General features: G+C 42.1%; 1 protein-coding gene across 3 annotated transcripts in view; it reads left to right on the forward strand.

The window, feature by feature from the left end:
• acss2l (acyl-CoA synthetase short chain family member 2 like) overlaps positions 1-18,393 on the forward strand; it is a 139,993-nt gene that overhangs the window by 97,525 nt on the left and 24,075 nt on the right. For all 3 annotated transcript variants that reach the window (XM_072569867.1, XM_072569865.1, XM_072569864.1), the window contains exons 4-11: positions 1,438-1,541; positions 2,781-2,853; positions 2,982-3,057; positions 5,696-5,789; positions 6,866-7,003; positions 7,679-7,849; positions 10,665-10,798; positions 12,199-12,331. In XM_072569867.1, coding sequence (XP_072425968.1) covers positions 1,438-1,541; positions 2,781-2,853; positions 2,982-3,057; positions 5,696-5,789; positions 6,866-7,003; positions 7,679-7,849; positions 10,665-10,798; positions 12,199-12,331 — 923 coding nt within the window. The remainder of the gene's footprint in view (positions 1-1,437; positions 1,542-2,780; positions 2,854-2,981; positions 3,058-5,695; positions 5,790-6,865; positions 7,004-7,678; positions 7,850-10,664; positions 10,799-12,198; positions 12,332-18,393) is intronic.

The following is an 18,393-nucleotide window of genomic DNA, read 5'->3' on the forward strand; positions in this document are numbered from 1 at the left end:
TCACTGCCTTTATTCCTGATGAAGGGCTTTTGCCCGAAACGTCGATTTCGCTGCTCGTTGGATGCTGCCTGAACTGCTGTGCTCTTCCAGCACCACTAATCCAGTATTTTTACCTAAAGTAGCCCATTGTCTAATTGATTCCTCAACATACTACTTTTAGAAAACTATTTTGAAAGCATTCCAAGAATTTGCCGTCCAATACATTCTTATTAATTAAGTTTACCCAGTCTGTATGGACATTGAAGTCCCCCGTAATTGCTGTGTTACATACAGTTCTAATTTCCTAATTTATATCACATCCTATTTTACCTTAGAGAGAAGGTGGCTGAGAGAAGATTTGGTAGAGGTTTTCAAAATCTTGAATGGACTATACAGAGTAGATAGGGAGAAGTTGTTTCCGCGTGTAAAAGGGACAAACAGGAGAGGGGATAGATTTAAAGTGATATGCAAATGAAGCAAGAGTGTTGTGAGAAAAGAACATCAATGGTCTGGAATGCACTGCCTGGAAATGTGGTGGAGGCTGGTTCAATTGAGGTGTTCAAGAGGGCATTGGGTGATTAATTGGATAGAAATGATGTACAGAGATTTGGAGCAAAGGCAGGAGATTGGCACTAGGCGTTGGAACCAGTATAGCCACGATGGTTAAATGGCCTCCTTCTGCACTGTTACAAACCTGTGATTATCCTGTACTACTCCTGTGAGTTCTTCTTTCAAGTTAACTTCTTTGACCAAACTTTTGATCACTCTTCCTTAACGTTCCTTTCCCAGTGTTCCCATTTCATGGATTGTACCTCTGTGAAGTACCATGGGACAATTTTCAGATATTGTGTTCTTTGCCTGTTGATGTTGCTGGTGGGGAGAAATGTACTCCTTCTTCGCGAGATACTGACAAGCTAACACGTGGATCAAAAATCTTGTCAGCTTGAGAAGTGGATGGCTGGTGCTGAAACCATCTATACCACATACAAGATCCATGAGCAGGTTGCTTTAATCTCTTTACCCAAAGAGTGGTGAAATGTGTAATTTGCTAACACAAGGAGTGCATGGTCCAGATGTATTTTAAGAAGGAACCTGATTTACACATGAGGAAGAAAGGAAAAGAAAGTGGTGCTCATACAGTTAATGGGGTTAAACCTAAATATTGGCATTGACCAGGCAAGTTGAATAGCTTGTTTCTGTGCTGTCCCTTCTGTTTAACAATTGCCTTGTGCAAATCCCTGTATCTATGATATAAGGAAAACAAAACTGAAAATTCTTGGAGAAAAGCCTATAAATGGAGAAAGAATTTTCCATTGCTTGATTCAATCATGCAGGAAGCTGATTGACAGACTGAGCCTTGCAAAGTTTCTCAAGTTTTGAAGATTTACTTCAACACTTAACATCAGAAATCCATCAGTCATATAAAAAAAGCTAGAGAAAATCTTATTTTCTTTATAGGGGTGAAGAAAGGTGACAGAGTTGCCATATATTTACCAGTGATCCCAGAGCTGATATATGCAATGCTGGCATGTGCAAGGATAGGAGTGGTGCACTCAGTGGTGGTAAGTATGTCCTGATGCCTTTGTTATCAAACAGCACAACTAAAACCAGATTGTCTGGTTGTTTAACTCATTGAGGAGAAAGTGAGGACTGCAGATGCTGGAGATCAGAGCTGAAAATGTGTTGCTGGAAAAGTGCAGCAGGTCAGGCAGCATCCAAGGAGCCTGAAGAAGGGCTCATGCCCTAAACGTCGATTCTCCTGCTCCTTGGATGCTGCCTGACCTGCTGCGCTTTTCCAGCAACACATTTTCAGCTCTGTTTAACTCATTGTCTCAGATAATCCAGTCTCCAGTGAGCTGGAGACTGGACATGCAACCTAAACTCTGAGCCAGGATCCCATGCAAGTGGCAACGTACTGACCTCTGTGGGAATTGTCTGGGAAATGTGTGGATAGGTATAACAGGGTGTCAAGTAGGTAAGATGATGGGTGGGTATACTCCCAGTGCTGCATGAGTAGGGTACCAGGTGAGTAGGGCTTCAGGGTAAGAAGGCTGTCAATGTGAAAGATACGTAGGGTGTCAAGAGGGTAGACAGCCATAGTGAAACCTGGAAAGGGTGCCAGGTAATTGATAGAATGTGAAGTATTTACATAATTGCAGTTAGCCCCTCTGAATTCTTTGATTTAAATCAAGGTTCTAGGTCCATGGGACCTGCATAGCAGAATCTTCAATTGCCTGGTCAATTTCCCTTGGGAATATTGGGGATTCCACCAGGTTGAAATGTGCAACTCCCATCTAAGCTGCAAAATCACAATCTAGCCATTTGAAATGTCTAGGCCAATATTTTGCCTTTCATCTGAACATGTGGATTTGGACATGACCTCAGCTACACAATTTATTCTCGTGGATAATACTCTCACCAAAATGTTGTGTCTGATTTGCTAATTAAACAGCAGTGGACGTAGGTTTGCTCACTGGGCTGGAAGGTTCATTTCCAGACGTTTTGTCAACCTACTGGATAATGTCTTTAGTGGGCCTCAGGCAAAGCAATGCTGAAAAAAAATCCTGCTTTCTACTTATATGTTTGGGTTTCAAAGAACTTTCAGGATAAAAGCAGGAACTTTCAGCATTGCTTCGCCTGAGACCCAGTGAAGATGTTACCTAGTAGGGTAACGAAATGTCTGGAAATGAACCTTCCTGCTCAGCGACCAAACCTACATCCAGAACCTCAATCTGAGTTACAAATCTTCTCAAAACCTGCTTAAACAGCAGTTGCCAATACTTTATGTGTTTGTGATTTAGTTTGCAGGTTTCTCAGCTGAATCTCTGTGTGAGCGAATATTAGATTCACAATGTGTATTACTGGTTACTGCAGGTAAGGACATAATCACTCCAGTGCAGTAATTTACTGTCCTGACCCTAATCCTAGTCAGTTGCTGTACCTGTTGTGCTAGAAAACCTGATGAATGTTGGCAAGTCATGGCTCTCTTTTCTGTAATTCAGATGGTTTCTACAGAGGAGAAAAGCTGGTAAACCTAAAACAGATCGCAGATGATGCCTTGGAGAAGTGCAAAGACAAGTGAGATTTCTGCAAGACATCCTTTTGAGCTTTACTGTGTTAAGCTACTTTTTGAGAGAGACAGCCTCACTGAGGACCGGCACCAGTCTGTGGCGAATATATTGAATACCATAAGTCATGGAACTAAATGGATCTCCCTAGATGGAACATTCAGATCAATACATTTAAATGCTATGTTTGATTTTAGATGTTTCACACACTGCTAATGAAAATTGTATGAATTTCTAATTTAAGATCCTAATTCTTTAATCCAAAGATTACAAAATTACTTTGAGGAAAGTCTTCTCTCAAAACCTTCTTTCCCCTTTGTTTATAATTAATTAAAACAAAAGGTGAAATAATGTTGGTCATGTGACTACTGTTACCCAGAAGAGCACTGTGATAGATGACAAAACAGCATGAAAACTGGTAAGAGTGGATTTGATTTTGCAGATGTGATATGTAGACTGCCCTTTATTGTTTTATTTTACTCACTCATGGGATGTGTTCATTACTGGCTGGGCCAGCATTTATTGTCCAGTCCTAGTTATTGGCGAACTGCTTGTTGGTACCACTGCATTCCATGTGCTGTAGGTACACTCATAATGCTGCTGGTGGGCAAGTTCCAAGATTTTGACTTAGCAATACTGAAGGAACACTAATATATTTCCAAGTCAGGTTTGTGAGTGGCTTGGAGATGATCTTGTACCTGGTGATGTTCCCATGTCCTTGTCCTTCCAGACGACAGTGAGTTTGGAAGATGCTTTTTAAGGATATTGATGAAATTTGAATCATGCCTATTCGTATGTACCTCTTTGCTTCATCGGTGAGTCACATTGGCTCCTGTACATCACAATCCTGTTATCATGTTTAATTTTGTTGAGTGGATTTTTGATCTCTAAGAAAGGCTAAAGTTATGGATTATGTAGCCAGGAAAATGGAGTTAAGACTTGGATTAGATCAGCTATGATATTATTGAATAGCAGAGCAGTCTCAATGGTCTTCTGTTTTTCATGATCTTTAGTCTTCTCCTGCCCATTTATCCTGACTCAGTCATTTCTGCACATTACGCTTGAGTTGCTCTGACTTCCTTATTTTGATCAGGTGTTGGGAGAGCATGTCTATGTAGTATGGTTTCCATTTTAAATACTTGCTAAAATAAGTATGTATTTTAGCTCGCTGAACCTGAAGGCTTGTTTTCAGACATTTCGTCACCATACTAGGTAACATCATCAGTGAGAGTCTCCGGTGATGTCCCACCTCTCTATTTATAGGGCTTGGTCTCTGAAGGTGGGTGATCCTCAAAAATATTAAATAAAAAATGTAAACACTCCCACCCATTCCTACCTCTTGCATTTGTGGTATTTAATGTAATGGCCATTATGTGATTGTTTAGTGTAGTGCAAGTAACTGGGAAGTACTGACATGGTCATATCACAAGGCTAAGGTTCTAGGGACATGGGTTCAAATACGACCATGGCAGGTGGTGAGATTTGAATTCAATAATAATCTGGAACTTTAAATAAGGGCTAGTCTAACAACAATCATGTAATCACTGACAATTGTAAAAATCTATCTTTTTTGCTAATGAAATTTATGGAAGAAAATCTATCATGCTACATGATTCCAGACCCTACAGCAATGTAGTTGACTCTTAACTGCCCTCTGGGCAATTAGGGGTGGGTAATGAATGCTGTTCCATCCAGCGACACCAATATCCTATGAATAAATTAAAAGAGCCACAAAAACAATTGCCTTGACATCAAGACCACATTTGACTGAGTCATCAAGGAGCCCTAACAAAACTGGAGTCAATGGGGGTCAGGGGAAAACTCACCATTGATTAGAGTCATACCTGGTACACAGAAAGATGATTATGGTCATCTCAGTTCAGGACATCCCTGCAAGAGTTCCTCAGGGTAGTGTCTTCGGCCCACATTCAGCTGCTTCATCAATAACCTCTCCTCCATCAGAGGGTCAGAAGTGGGGATGTTTGCTAATGACTGCACAATGTTCAGCAGTGTTTTGTGATTCCTCAGATACTGAAGCAGTCGATGTCCAAATACAGCAAGGTCAGACTTCCACTTGTCTGGATGAACACAAGTCAAAAATATTCAATAAGCTCAACGCCATCCAAGACAAAGCAGCCCATTGAGTGACAGCCCATCCATACCTTCAACATTCACCCTTTCCACTACTGACACACAATAGCGATAATGTGTGTTATCCACAAGGTACACTAAAGTAATTTGCCGAGTTTCCTTTAACAGTACTTCCCAAGTCCACAAACTCTACCATCTAGAGGCAGCAGATAGATTGGAACAGTGCCATCTGCAAGTTCCCCTCTGAACCCCTCACCATCCTGACTTGGAACTAGATTGCATTTCTGTCAGGGTCATTCTGTCAATGTTGCGGAACTCCCATCAAAATGGTACTATGGGTGGACCTACACCCTAGGAACTGCAGCAGTTCAGAGAAGGCAGCTCACCACCAGTTTCTCCAGAGCAATGAGGAATGGGCAATAAATGCTGAAAGTGAGATCCATATCCCATTAACAAATTTAAAAAAAGGAAGTCCTGCTACAACAAGAATATATTACATTTATCATTTCATTTAAATATGAATCACTCTTTACAAATGTATTTATAATTTATTTCAGAGAAAACTTTATTCTGAAAAAGTGCATTGTGGTACAACACCTTGGTGATAAAGTGAGAAACAACCATGAACAGGATAGCTGTAACATCCTACAGGTAAATACTAATTCAGTAAAAAAAAATGATGATTAAGTGATGATGACATGAAACAAAAATATATGAAATTTTCGATAGTGAAATTACTTGGTCCCTCAGGTATACCCCTTCCACATATTCATACATGATGGTCTCAGTTTATCGGCCGCACACCATTTATCTTCCCTCCCTAATCAAAGATCTCAATACTCTCTTCTGGTTTTCTGCTGAACAGTGAGTATTTTTCCAGTCCATATGATGCCAGATCAACGAGTAAACAATTTTATTTCTTTACCACTCTTTGATTTGGAATTATTATTTTTCTATTTACTTTTCACTATTGTCTCTGGTAGGTCCTAATTCTGTTACTAGACTGTGATTGTAGTAACAGTTGCAGTTGATGCTTTACCTTAGTGGTTGTTACTGAAATTTGTACTTTGCCAATAGGTTTTGGTTATCAATCTGTTGCTGGGTATTATAAGCTGCTCCTGTCCTTGACTAGTCTCTACAGTATTCAGCTCAAAGCAAACTTCACTGTATCCAGATCAATCTATCTATTTCTAATTCTGGAATTCAGTTGTCATCTTATGGTGATCAGTTAACCTTGCAGAGACCAGTCAGGCAACACAACCAAGATCTTCCATCTCATTCCTTTCCATAGCTGCATCATTTTTGCTGAAAATAGAACATATTTTAGTTGAGAGTTTGACCTGTAACTCTTCCAACATAGCAAGCTCCCACTCTCAATTTGTTGTTGTTACACTGAAGGGTCATGAATTCACGGCACCAGATGGGGAATGCTGCATTGTCCTGAATGACATTCCTTAGCCTCCAAGTTTTGGAATAGCATAAATGAAGACTGAGAACAGTTCAGTGTCTGTCTGATAAATGACTTTAATGGCAAGTAAGTCTTGCAGGATCTGTAGAAAGTGTGCAACTTCCCCCGTCAGATTTTCTTGTGTATCCTTTGGCCAGGCAAAGCTTTATGCCCAGGGCTGGAAGTTAAAGGATAAAATGACACTTCTCATTCTGCACTTTATGTGGCAGCAAAATGTTAACTTGGGAAATATGGTAATGCTCTAATTTTTTTCTCATAGTTATTCTGGAACTGTGAAACAGATGTATGCTGGGATGCACTCATGAAAGATGTGAGTGAGCATTGTGAACCAGAATGGGTTGATGCTGAACATCCACTCTTCATCCTCTACACAAGCGGATCAACAGGAAAACCCAAGGCAAGCCTTCTATGTAAAACCCAAAATGAAGTGTCTAGTGTTAGGTCTGAGTCCACAACTAGACAACACTTGCTGAACAACCCTGAGTGTGCAATTAGCTACAACTAATTGTTTAAGATTTAAGGTCACCAATTTAGCTGATAAGTTGCTAGAAACAGCTTACATTCGTACATACAAACCTGCCTTCTGCAAGCATTTTTTTTAATTGCCTGGGTGCTTGGGGAACCTGATATTCCTGATGAAGGGCTTATGTCCGAAACGTCAATTCTCCTGCTCCTCGAATGCTGCCCGTGTTTTTCCAGCGCCACACTCTTCGACTCTGAACTCCAATAAATGCAGATCTAGCCAGTAACATCCTTTGGAGGAACAGAAAAGAAAAATGAGTGAAATTAGGAAAAATGTTTTCACACGAGTGGTTCGGGTCTAGAGTGCACTGCATTATAGTGTGCAGAGGCAGATTCCGTTTAGGATTTCAAGAGGCTGTTAATTTGCATACAACAACGTGGAGGGTTACAGGGAGAAGGCAGGAGAATGGTATTAAGTGAAATGCTCGTTTGAAGACAGTAAAACAAAATGGGCCGAATGGTCTCCCCCTGAACTGGGACAATTCTGACTCTGTAAGTTCACCAGAAGTGAACATTACTGACAATAACTTTTGTTTTGCTTTTATTCTAGGGTGTACTGCACACTGTTGCAGGCTATTTAATTTACACTGCGGTCAGTTTTAAATATGTCTTTGATTACCATAACGATGATGTCTACTGGTGCACAGCCGATATTGGATGGATTACTGGACACTCCTATGTTATCTATGGTCCACTGGCAAATGGTGCGACATGTGTTCTTGTGAGTGGAGACAGTATTCAGAGTATTTGTTAGAGTAAAGAATTCACTCTGGACAGGTTTGATCATATATTGCAGGTAGAAGCCTCCATCTTGCTGAGGTAATGTTTTCTATTTGAAGCGTCTGAATCGTTTGGCATCATCCCAGCCAAAGAGACGACCCACTCCAAGGCCTCAGGTTTGGTTATAAACTGTGCAAAATGGTTGAAGGAGTCATAGCTGGCGGGGCGGGTGGGGGAGGGGTGGGGGGGGGGGGCGGGGGAAGAGGTGGGGATGTTGATTAGTATCACAGATCTGAGATTTCCTGGTCCATGGGTAATGGGGGGGAAAGGTGTTTGGAGCAGTGGGGAAAGAAGGCGGAATTGGTTGGCGGGGGGGGGGGGGGGGGTGGGGGGGAAGCGGGGAGGTTTTATATTCCTACAATTGAGGAAGTTTTCCATGGGAGACAGATCAACTACCCATAGGTGGGTATCCAATTTAAACGCTTAAGGCCAATGATGAAGGGGATTTGTCTGGGGCTCCCTAGCACTTTGCCAGTGGCCGTATAGCTGCCCACTCTCTGCTCGGTGAAGTAACCACCAGATCAACGGAGCCATCCTTCCTGTGCTGGCTGGTGGATATCGGGGAGGGGGAGAGTTGAGGAGTCCATGCCTTATTACTAGAGGAAGGAAAGACCACAGCTATTACCCCTCAGAGATCTTGCCACACAACTTCATGCAGCCTTCCCCCCCCCCCCCCCCCCCCGCCCCATAAAATGATTACTGATGTGCATCCTTCAGAGGGTACCCCCACCTTGGCATGTCCTGACCACCTCAGACCTGCCCGTAAATGGATACTTTAAAAATTGTGCAAGTCATGGAATTGTGGGAATATCGAGTGATGCAGCAGAGGACAAGCAGGCATTCTGCCTCTACATGAAAGTGAACGAAAAAAACCTTTCCGGCTGCTTTCTGAACACGCTGTGAAGAAACACATGAATGTCTGGTACAGAACATGGGCTAACTTGAGAAGTGCAGCCTTTGGCAATTCAGTGGGTAGTGAGGTACCCTTCCCCACCCACTAATGTCCAACAACTGGCCACCTGTATTTCGGGTGAGGAACACTAGTTGCAGATGGCTGTCATCATTCAGAAGCAAGGCCTGAAGCACATGCTGAACATGTATTGTACTCTCTCAAGTTATTTTGACATTTTCTCAATCAAAATGCTTGGCTTATTTAGAAACAGGTTCATTAACTACTTCTCCACACTTTTCTACTTCAATAAAGTCAGGCATAAGCCCTTCATCAGGAACGTGATATTCCTGATAAAGGGCTTATGCCCAAAATGTTGACTCTGCTGCTCCTCGGATGCTACTTGACTTGCTGTGCTTTTCCAGTGCCACACTTTCCGACTCTGATCTCCAGCATGATGACACCAAAATTGGAGGTGTAGTGGACAGCGAAGAAGGTTACCTCAGATTACAACGGGATCTTGATCAGATGTGCCAATGGGCTGAGGAGTGGCAGATGGAGTTTAATTTAGATAAATATGAGGTGCTGCATTTTGGGAAAGCAAATCTTAGCAGGACTTATACATTTAATGGTAAGGTCCTAGGGAGTGTTGTTGAACAAAGAGACCTTGGAGTGCAGGTTCATAGCTCCTTGAAAGTGGAGTCGCAGGTAGATAGGATAGTGAAGAAGGCGTTTGGTATGCTTTCCTTTATTGGTCAGAGTATTGAGTACAGGAGTTGGGAGGTCATGTTGCGGCTGGACACGACATTGGTTAGGCCACTGTTGGAATATTGTGTAATTCTGGTCTCCTTCCTATCAGAAGGATGTTTTGAAACTTGAAAAGGTTCAGAAAAGATTTACAAGCATGTTGCCAGGGTTGGAGGATCTGAGCTATAGGGAGAGGCTGAACAGGCTGGGGCTGTTTTCCCTGGAGCGCTGAGGCTGAGGGGTGACCTTATAGAGATTTATAAAATCATGAGGGGCATGGATAGGATAATTAGACAAAGTCTTTTCCCTGTGGGTGGGGAGTCCAGAACTAGAGGGCATAGGTTTAGGGTGAGAGGGGAAAGATATAAAAGAGACCTGATGGGCAACATTTTCGCACAGAGGGTGGTACGTGTATGGAATGAGCTGCCAGAGGAAGTGGTGGAGGCTGGTACAATTGCAACATTTAAGAAGCATTTGGATGTGTATATGAATAGGAAGGGTTTGGAGGGATATGGGCCGGGTGCTGGCAGGTGGGACTAGACTGGATTGGGCTATCTGGTTGGCATGGATGAGTTGGACTGAAGGGTCTGTTTCCATGCTGTACATCTCTGTGACTCTAATTGCAATCTTCACTTTCTCTTGCTTCAATAAAGTCATGTAAATAGGAACAAGGGAACACATAGGAAATTTAGCTAAATAAAAGAGTCAGTAGTATTTATTCTTTTTTCTCCTTGGATCTCCCTATTTGAAGCCTGATTGCTTGAGAGAGGGAGGGAGCAGGAAGTCAGTCTGATCCTCGTGTTCTTCAAAGTGCCTTCTGAAGCCCTTTACAGAGCTGTACAAGTAGGTGACCTGGAGAGTGGATGAGGTGACCTACTGTTCCTGCCAGATCTGAAATAGGATCAAAGGTTACTGTTTACGCCTTATGAATTCTCAATTCTAAATTCTTAGCTCACAAAATGGTAGGGTGACTGCCTTGAGGCTAGGTTCCACGAGAAGTTTCACTATAAAACCAGAGGACACAACTATTAGATTTGAGAAAGATTTTTAAAAATTATGCACATGAATTGGATTGTTTTCCAAAGGTCGTATTTTGATTAAATTTCTCTCTCTGTTTTAGTTTGAAGGTCTCTTACTCTATCCACACGTCGGGAGGCTGTATGAAATGATTGAAAAGTATAAAGTGACAAAGCTTTACACAGCGCCCACAGTGATTAGGATGCTGATGAAGTTTGGAGAGGAACCAGTGAGAAAGTAAGAAAGTTAGGAGACTGATTTGAAGTATTCACTGAATGCGTGAAGCATGAAGTGCCACTAAGTAAAGCTGTGCTAGTTACATGCAGTGAGCTTATTGCAATTTGAATCTTCTAGAGTATTCAGAGGATTGATCAAATGAGGAGCTCCTGTATTCTGCCTTTATTGCATGTGTGGGGGATAAAAACTAAGACAGGCTGGCTGAGCCAGAAAACTTGTTTCTATGTAATTCAATTCTAAGTGTTGGATCCTTGGAACAGTCTAGCATAATCTAAAAACTTGAAATTATGTAGCATTTAAATATCTATACAAGTTTTCCGAAGTGTTTAAAGTTATAGATGTTGATGTTTCTTTGATTTTGATTTCAGTATGGAGGGGTTCATCAAATCTGTTGAAATGATGATGCTTTTTGAGAACTAACTGGAGCCATACTAGACCATAGTATGGCCGACAGCTCTGGTCCCCATTTACTGAACTTAGTGATGGCTTCGCTTTCTTTCTCAATTATCTGTCTGCACCTAAGAGTAGTTGCTCCTTTTTTTCAATCTTTCTGTCTTCTTTGAGCCACTTTTCATCTTTTTGTCTGCTCCTCCTCCCTTGTCTATTCCCCACCTTTTCTCCCTTTTCCCTTCGTAGAGTTACAATGGTTGCCAGTATCTCACCAGGAACTCACCCCCATGAGCTGAAACTGTAACTATCAACTAACAGGACAACCCAGTGAGCTCTTAGAAATGGCCATCCGGACACTCGTCCAGTGTCGATCACTGGATGATGACCAACTGTGAGAAAACTTACTTCAACCAATGAGAAATTCTACTTTGTCAAGATATCACTGGCTAACCATTTCAGAACATGCTCAGTTTTGCACATTAGAAGAAAAGACGTTTCAGTAAGGAGAGTGATACTTTACATGATAATTCTGATTATCTTACATACCATTTGTTAACAAACTCTGACATCTAACAGAAACTTGTTTGATTCTACTTAGTGTAGCTTTGCAAGGTGACCACTCCAGAATTCAAGTTTAGAGTCTGGTATTTATTATTTGTGAAGAGCACATTTAAAACAAACCATTCTGTCCAACTAAAATAATCCTAAAATTGTGCCGCAAGATTGAATCATGACTTTCCTTTTCAACACTGATAGACTTGCTATAACCTTTATATTTACTTTCTCCATTCTCTATTGCAAACAAATTGTCCTTTCCTTTACAGATTTCAAAGGACCTCTGTCAATAATGATACTTCAAGCTTTAATTTAGTTTCCAATTTAAGGCTTTACTTCCTCCTTCTGAATGCCCAATTTCTGCTATATTGTAACATCATTCTTTAAGTGTTGCATATAATTTAAAAATCTTCTTTCTTCCTCCATGAGACGTTCTTTTCACTTGACTGCTTCAGGTTTGATCTCAAGTCTTTGAGGATCCTAGGCTGTGCTGGAGAGCCCATTAACCCGGAGGCTTGGACATGGTATCATCGTGTCATTGGTAATGGCAAGTGTCCAATCGTGGATACCTTCTGGCAGACTGAAACGGTAAACATTCCTGTTAAAGAGGCATCCTCACATTTTGTTTCAAAGGGAAGGGACTCAAGAGAGAGGCATGCTATTTTGTCCCAGTATTGTGAGATGCAAAGAAAGCTATCTGGATGTTAGGGGTTAAATTATGAGGAGAGATTATATAAATTAGGCCTGTTTTCTCCAGACTTTAGAAGACTAAGGGATGATCTGATCCAAGTCTTCAAGGTATTAACAGGAAAGGTTTATAAAGATATTAGGGAGCACTTCGACAGATGTTTGGAACTCTCTTTCACAAATGGCAATTGACTCTGGATCAATTGTTAATTTTAAATCTGAGATGGATAATCTTTTGTTAAACAAAATTATTAAGGGATATGAGCCAAAGGCAGGTGTATGGAGTTAGACCACAGATCAGCCACAAGCTCAAGGGCTGTTTCATAGTTTCATAGCAATAGAAGCAGGAGTAGGCCATCTTGCCATTCATGAAGGTCATGGTTGATCTATCCATTGTCTCAGCTCCTCCTACTTGAATTATCCCCATAACCTTTAATTCCCCTATTATACAAAATTCCATCCAACTGAGTTTTGAATATATTTAATTCCATAGATTCACTGCGCTCTAGGAAAAGCAGTTCCTCCTCATCTCTGCCCTAAATCTACTCCCCGCTAATCTTGAGGCCATGTCCCCTCATCCTAGTCTTACCCGCCAGTGAAACAACTTGTCTGCCTCTATTTTATCTATAAGATTCCCTCTCACTGTTCTAAATTTTAGCGAGTACAGTCCTATGCGGCTCAATCTCTCTCATAGCGTAATCCCCTCATCTCTGGAATCAACCTGGTGACCCTCCTCTGCTCTGCCTCCAAAGCCAGTATACCCTTCTTCAAGTAAGGAGACCAGAGCTGTGCACAATACTCCAGGTGCGGCCTCACCATTACATTCTACAATCGCAGAAGAATCTCCCTGCTCTTAAATTCAAATCCTGTAGCAATGACAGTCAATATTCCATTTACCTTCCTGAATACCTGTTGCACCTGCAAATCAACTTTTAGTGATTCATGTACGAGCACTCCTAAGTCCCTCTGCACAACAGCATGCTGCAATCTTTCACCATTTAAATAATACTCTGACCTACGTTTTTTTACTTCTAAAATGGATAACCTCACATTTACCAACATTGTACTCCAGTTGCCAGACCCTTGCCCACTCACTTAACCTATCTAAATCTCTCTGCAAACCCTCCACATCCTCTGCACAGTTTGCCTTTCCACTCAATTTAGTGTCGTCAGCAAAATTGGATATGTTACATTCGGTCTCCTCTTCCAAATTATTTATATAGATAATGAACAGTTGCAGGCCCAACACCAACTCCTGGGGCACCCCACTCACCACTGATCTCCAACCAGACAAACACCCATTTAGACCAACTCTCTGCTTTCTATTGGTTAACCAATCCTCTATCCATGCTAGTACATTCCCAGTAACTCCATGCATTCTTATTTTATGGATGAGTCTTTTATGTGGCACCTTATCCTTCTGGAAATCCAAGTATACAACATCCACCTGTTCCCATAAGACCATAAGACCATAAGACATAGGAGTGGAAGTAAGGCCATTCGGCCCATCGAGTCCACTCCGCCATTCAATCATGGCTGATGCGCATTTCAGCTCCACTTGCCAGCATTCTCCCCGTAGCCCTTAATTCCTCTAGACAACAAGAACCTATCAATCTCGGCCTTGAAGACATTTAGCGTCCCGGCTTCCACTGCACTCCGTGGCAATGAATTCCACAGGCCCACCACTCTCTGGCTGAAGAAATGTCTCCGCATTTCCGTTCTGAAATGACCCCCTCTAATTCTAAGGCTGTGTCCACGGGTCCTAGTCTCCTCGCCTAACAGAAACAATTTTCTAGCATCCACCTTTTCAAAGCCATGTATTATTTTGTACGTCTCTATTAGATCTCCCCTTAATCTTCTAAACTCCAACGAATACAATCCCAGTATCCTCAGCCGTTCCTCATATGCTAGACCTGTCATTCCAGGGATCATCCGTGTGAATCTCCGCTGGACACGTTCCAGTGCCAGTATGTCCTTCCTGAGGTGTGGGGACCAAAACTGGACACAGTACTCCAAATGGGGCCTAACCAGAGCTTTATAAAGTCTTAGTAGTACATCTCTGCTTTTATATTCCAACCCTCTTGAGATAAGAGACAACATTGCATTCGCTTTCTTAATCACAGACTCAACCTGCATGTTTACCTTTAGAGAATCCTCGACTAGCACTCCCAGATCCCTTTGTGCTTTGGCTTTATTAAGTTTCTCACCATTTAGAAAGTAGTCCATTCCTATATTCTTTTTGCCAAAGTGTAAGACCTCGCACTTGCTCACGTTAAATTCCATCAGCCATTTCCTGGACCACTCTCCCAACCTGTCTAGATCCTTCTGTAGCCTCCCCACTTCCTCAGTACTACCTGCCTGTCTACCTAACTTTGTATCATCGGCAAACTTCGCTAGAATGCCCCCGGTTCCCTCATCCAAATCATTAATATATAATGCGAACAGCTGTGGCCCCAGCACCGAACCCTGCGGGACACCGCTCGTCACCGGCTGCCATTCTGAAAAAGAACCTTTTATCCCAACTCTCTGCCTTCTGTTAGATAGCCAATCCTCAATCCATCCCAGCAGCTCACCTCGAACACTATGGGCCCTCACCTTGCTCAGCAGTCTCCCGTGTGGCACCTTATCAAAGGCCTTTTGAAAGTCCAGATAGACCACATCCACTGGGTTCCCCTGGTCTAACCTACTTGTTACCTCTTCAAAAAATTCCAACAGGTTTGTCAGGCATGACCTCCCTTTACTAAATCCATGTTGACTTGTTCTAATCAGACTCTGCTCTTCCAAGAATTTAGAAACCTCATCCTTAATGATGGATTCTAGAATTTTACCAACAACCGAGGTTAAGCTGATTGGCCTATAATTTTCCATCTTTTGCCTTGATCCTTTCTTGAACAAGGGGGTTACTACAGCCATCTTCCAATCGTCCGGGACCTTTCCTGACTCCAGTGACTCTTGAAAGATCTCAACCAATGCCTCTGCTATTTCCTCAGCAACCTCTCTCAGAACTCTAGGGTGTATCCCATCGGGGCCAGGAGATTTATCAATTTTAAGACTTTTTAACTTTTCTAGCACTATCTCTTTCGTAATGGCAACCATACTCAACTCAGCCCCGTGACACCCTTTAATTTTTGGGATATTACTCCTGTCTTCCACTGTGAAAACTGACGCAAAGTACTTGTTAAGTTCTCCTGCTATTTCCTTATCTCCCATCACTAGGCTCCCTGCATCAGTTTGAAGTGGCCCAATGTCTACTTTTGCCTGTCGTTTGTTTCTTATGTACTGAAAGAAACTTTTACTATTATTTCTAATATTACTGGCTAGCCTACCTTCATACTTGATCCTCTCATTTCTTATTACACTCTTTGTTATCCTCTGTTTGCTTTTGTATCCTTCCCAATCTTCTGATTTCCCACTGTTCTTAGCCACTTTATAGGATCTCTCTTTTTCTTTAATACATTTCCTGACTTCCTTTGTCAGCCAAGGTTGTCTAATCCCTCCCCGGTTAATCTTTCTTTTCTTGGGAATGAACCTCTGTACAGTGTCCTCAATTATACCTACAAACTCCTGCCATTTTTGCTCTAGTGTCTTCCCGGTTAGCCTCTGCTTCCAGTCTATTTTAGTCAGTTCCTCTCTCATGCCCTCATAATTACCTTTATTCAACTGTAACACCATTACATCAGATTTCGCCTTCTCCCTTTCAAACTCCAGACTGAACTCTACCATATTATGGTCGCTACTTCCTAAGGGTTCCCTTACTTTAAGATCTTTTATAGAGTCTGGTTCATTGCAAAGCACTAGGTCCAGAATAGCCTGCTCTCTTGTGGGCTCCATGACTAGCTGTTCCAAAAAGCCATCCTGTAAGCATTCCATGAATTCCCTTTCTTTAGATCCACTAGCAACATTATTTACCCAGTCCACCTGCATATTGAAGTCACCCATGATCAATGTAACCTTGCCTTTCTGACATGCCTTCTCTATTTCCCGGTACATGTTGCGTCCCTGGTCCTGACCACTGTTAGGAGGTCTGTACACAACTCCAATTATGGTTTACATCTACTGCACTTGTCACATCCTCAAACATGGCCTTCCCTTCCTGAATCCATGCTGTGTCTGCCTGATGGTGCCCTTTCCATCCAGATGTCTCACAATTTCTTCTTTAATGATAGCGTCCAGCATTTTCCCGACTACAGATGTTAAGCTAACTGGTCTATAGTTACCTGCCTTTTGCGTACACCCATTTTTTACCATTCACTGTCTTCCAATCCACTGGGATGTGCCCAGAGTCCAGTGAATGTTGGTAACTTACCACTAACGCATCTACTATAACTCCTGCTATTTCTTTCAGCACCCTGGGATGCATTCCATCTGGACAAGGGACTTATGTACCTTTAAACCATCAAGTTTGCTCAACGCAACCACTTTAGTGATAACAATTGAATTGAGGTCCTCACCTCCTGTCATATTCTTGACATCAGTCTTTGGCATGTTAAATACATCTTCCACTGTGAAGACTGTCACAAAATAGTTAGTCAATGCCTCAGTTGTTTCAGCATTACCCAATATTAATTCCCCTTTCTCATCCTACAAGGGACCTATGTCCACTTTAGCCACCCTTTTCCATTTTATATCTTTATAAAAATTTTTCATACCTGTTTTTATATTCTGTGCTAATTTGCCTTCATAATCTATCTTTCCTTCCTTTGTTGCTTGCTTTGTGGTTCTCTGTTGCTTTTTAAAGTTTTCCCAATCTTCCTGTTTCCCACTACTCTCTGCTACTTTGTAAGCCTGAGCTTTTAATTGGATGCCTTCCTTTATTTCGTTGGTTATCCAAGGCTAGTTCTCCTACCGTTGCTATCCTTGTTTTTGACTGGAATATACTTTCCTTGAGCACTGTGAAAAATCTCTTCGAAAGTCCTCCACTATTCCACCATATAACTTGTGTTCTCAGTCTAATTTAGCCAACTTCTTCCTCATCCCATTATAGTCTCCCTTGTTTAAGCAAAACACTCTGGTTTTAGATGATACTATTTCATCCTCCATTTGCATCTAAAATTCGATCACCCTGTGATCACTTTCTGAGAGGTTCCTTAACTACGTCTTATTGAATTCTTCGAGGAGGTGACCAAGCATGTGGATGAGGGTAGAGCAGTGGATGTAGTGTACATGGATTTTAGTAAGGCATTTGATAAGGTTCCCCATGGTAGGCTTATGCGGAAAGTCAGGAGGCATGGGATAGAGGGAAATTTGGCCAATTGGATAGAAAACTGGCTAACCGGTCGAAGTCAGAGAGTGGTAGTAGATGGTAAATATTCAGCATGGAGTCCAGTTACAAGTGGAGTTCCGCAGGGATCAGTTCTGGGTCCTCTGCTGTTTGTAATTTTTATTAATGACTTAGATGAGGGAGTCGAAGGGTGGGTCAGTAAATTTGCAGATGATACAAAGATAGCTGGAGTTGTGGACAGTGAGGAGGGCTGTTGTCGGCTGCAGAGGGACTTAGATATGATGCAGAGCTGGGCTGAGGAGTGGCAGATGGAGTTCAACCCTGCCAAGTGTGAAGTTGTCCATTTTGGAAGAACAAATAAGAATGCGGAATACAGGGTTAATGGTAGGGTTCTTGGTCAGGTGGAGGAACAGAGGGATCTTGGGGTCTATGTACATAGATCTTTGAAGGTTGCCACTCAGGTCGATAGAGTTTGTAAGAAGGCCTATGGAGTATTATCGTTCATTAGCAGAGGGATTGAATTCAAGAGTCGTGAGGTGATGTTGCAGCTGTACAGGACTTTGGTTAGGCCACACTTGGAGTACTGTGTGCAGTTCTGGTCGCCTCACTTTAGGAAAGATGTGGAAGCTTTGGAGAGGGTGCAGAGAAGATTTACCAGGATGTTGCCTGGAATGGAGAGTAGGTCGTACGAGGATAGGTTGAGAGTTCTCGGCCTTTTCTCGTTGGAACGGCGAAGGATGAG

This window comes from Chiloscyllium punctatum, chromosome 5 (genome assembly GCF_047496795.1).
Source record: "Chiloscyllium punctatum isolate Juve2018m chromosome 5, sChiPun1.3, whole genome shotgun sequence".
Taxonomy (NCBI): domain Eukaryota; kingdom Metazoa; phylum Chordata; class Chondrichthyes; order Orectolobiformes; family Hemiscylliidae; genus Chiloscyllium; species Chiloscyllium punctatum.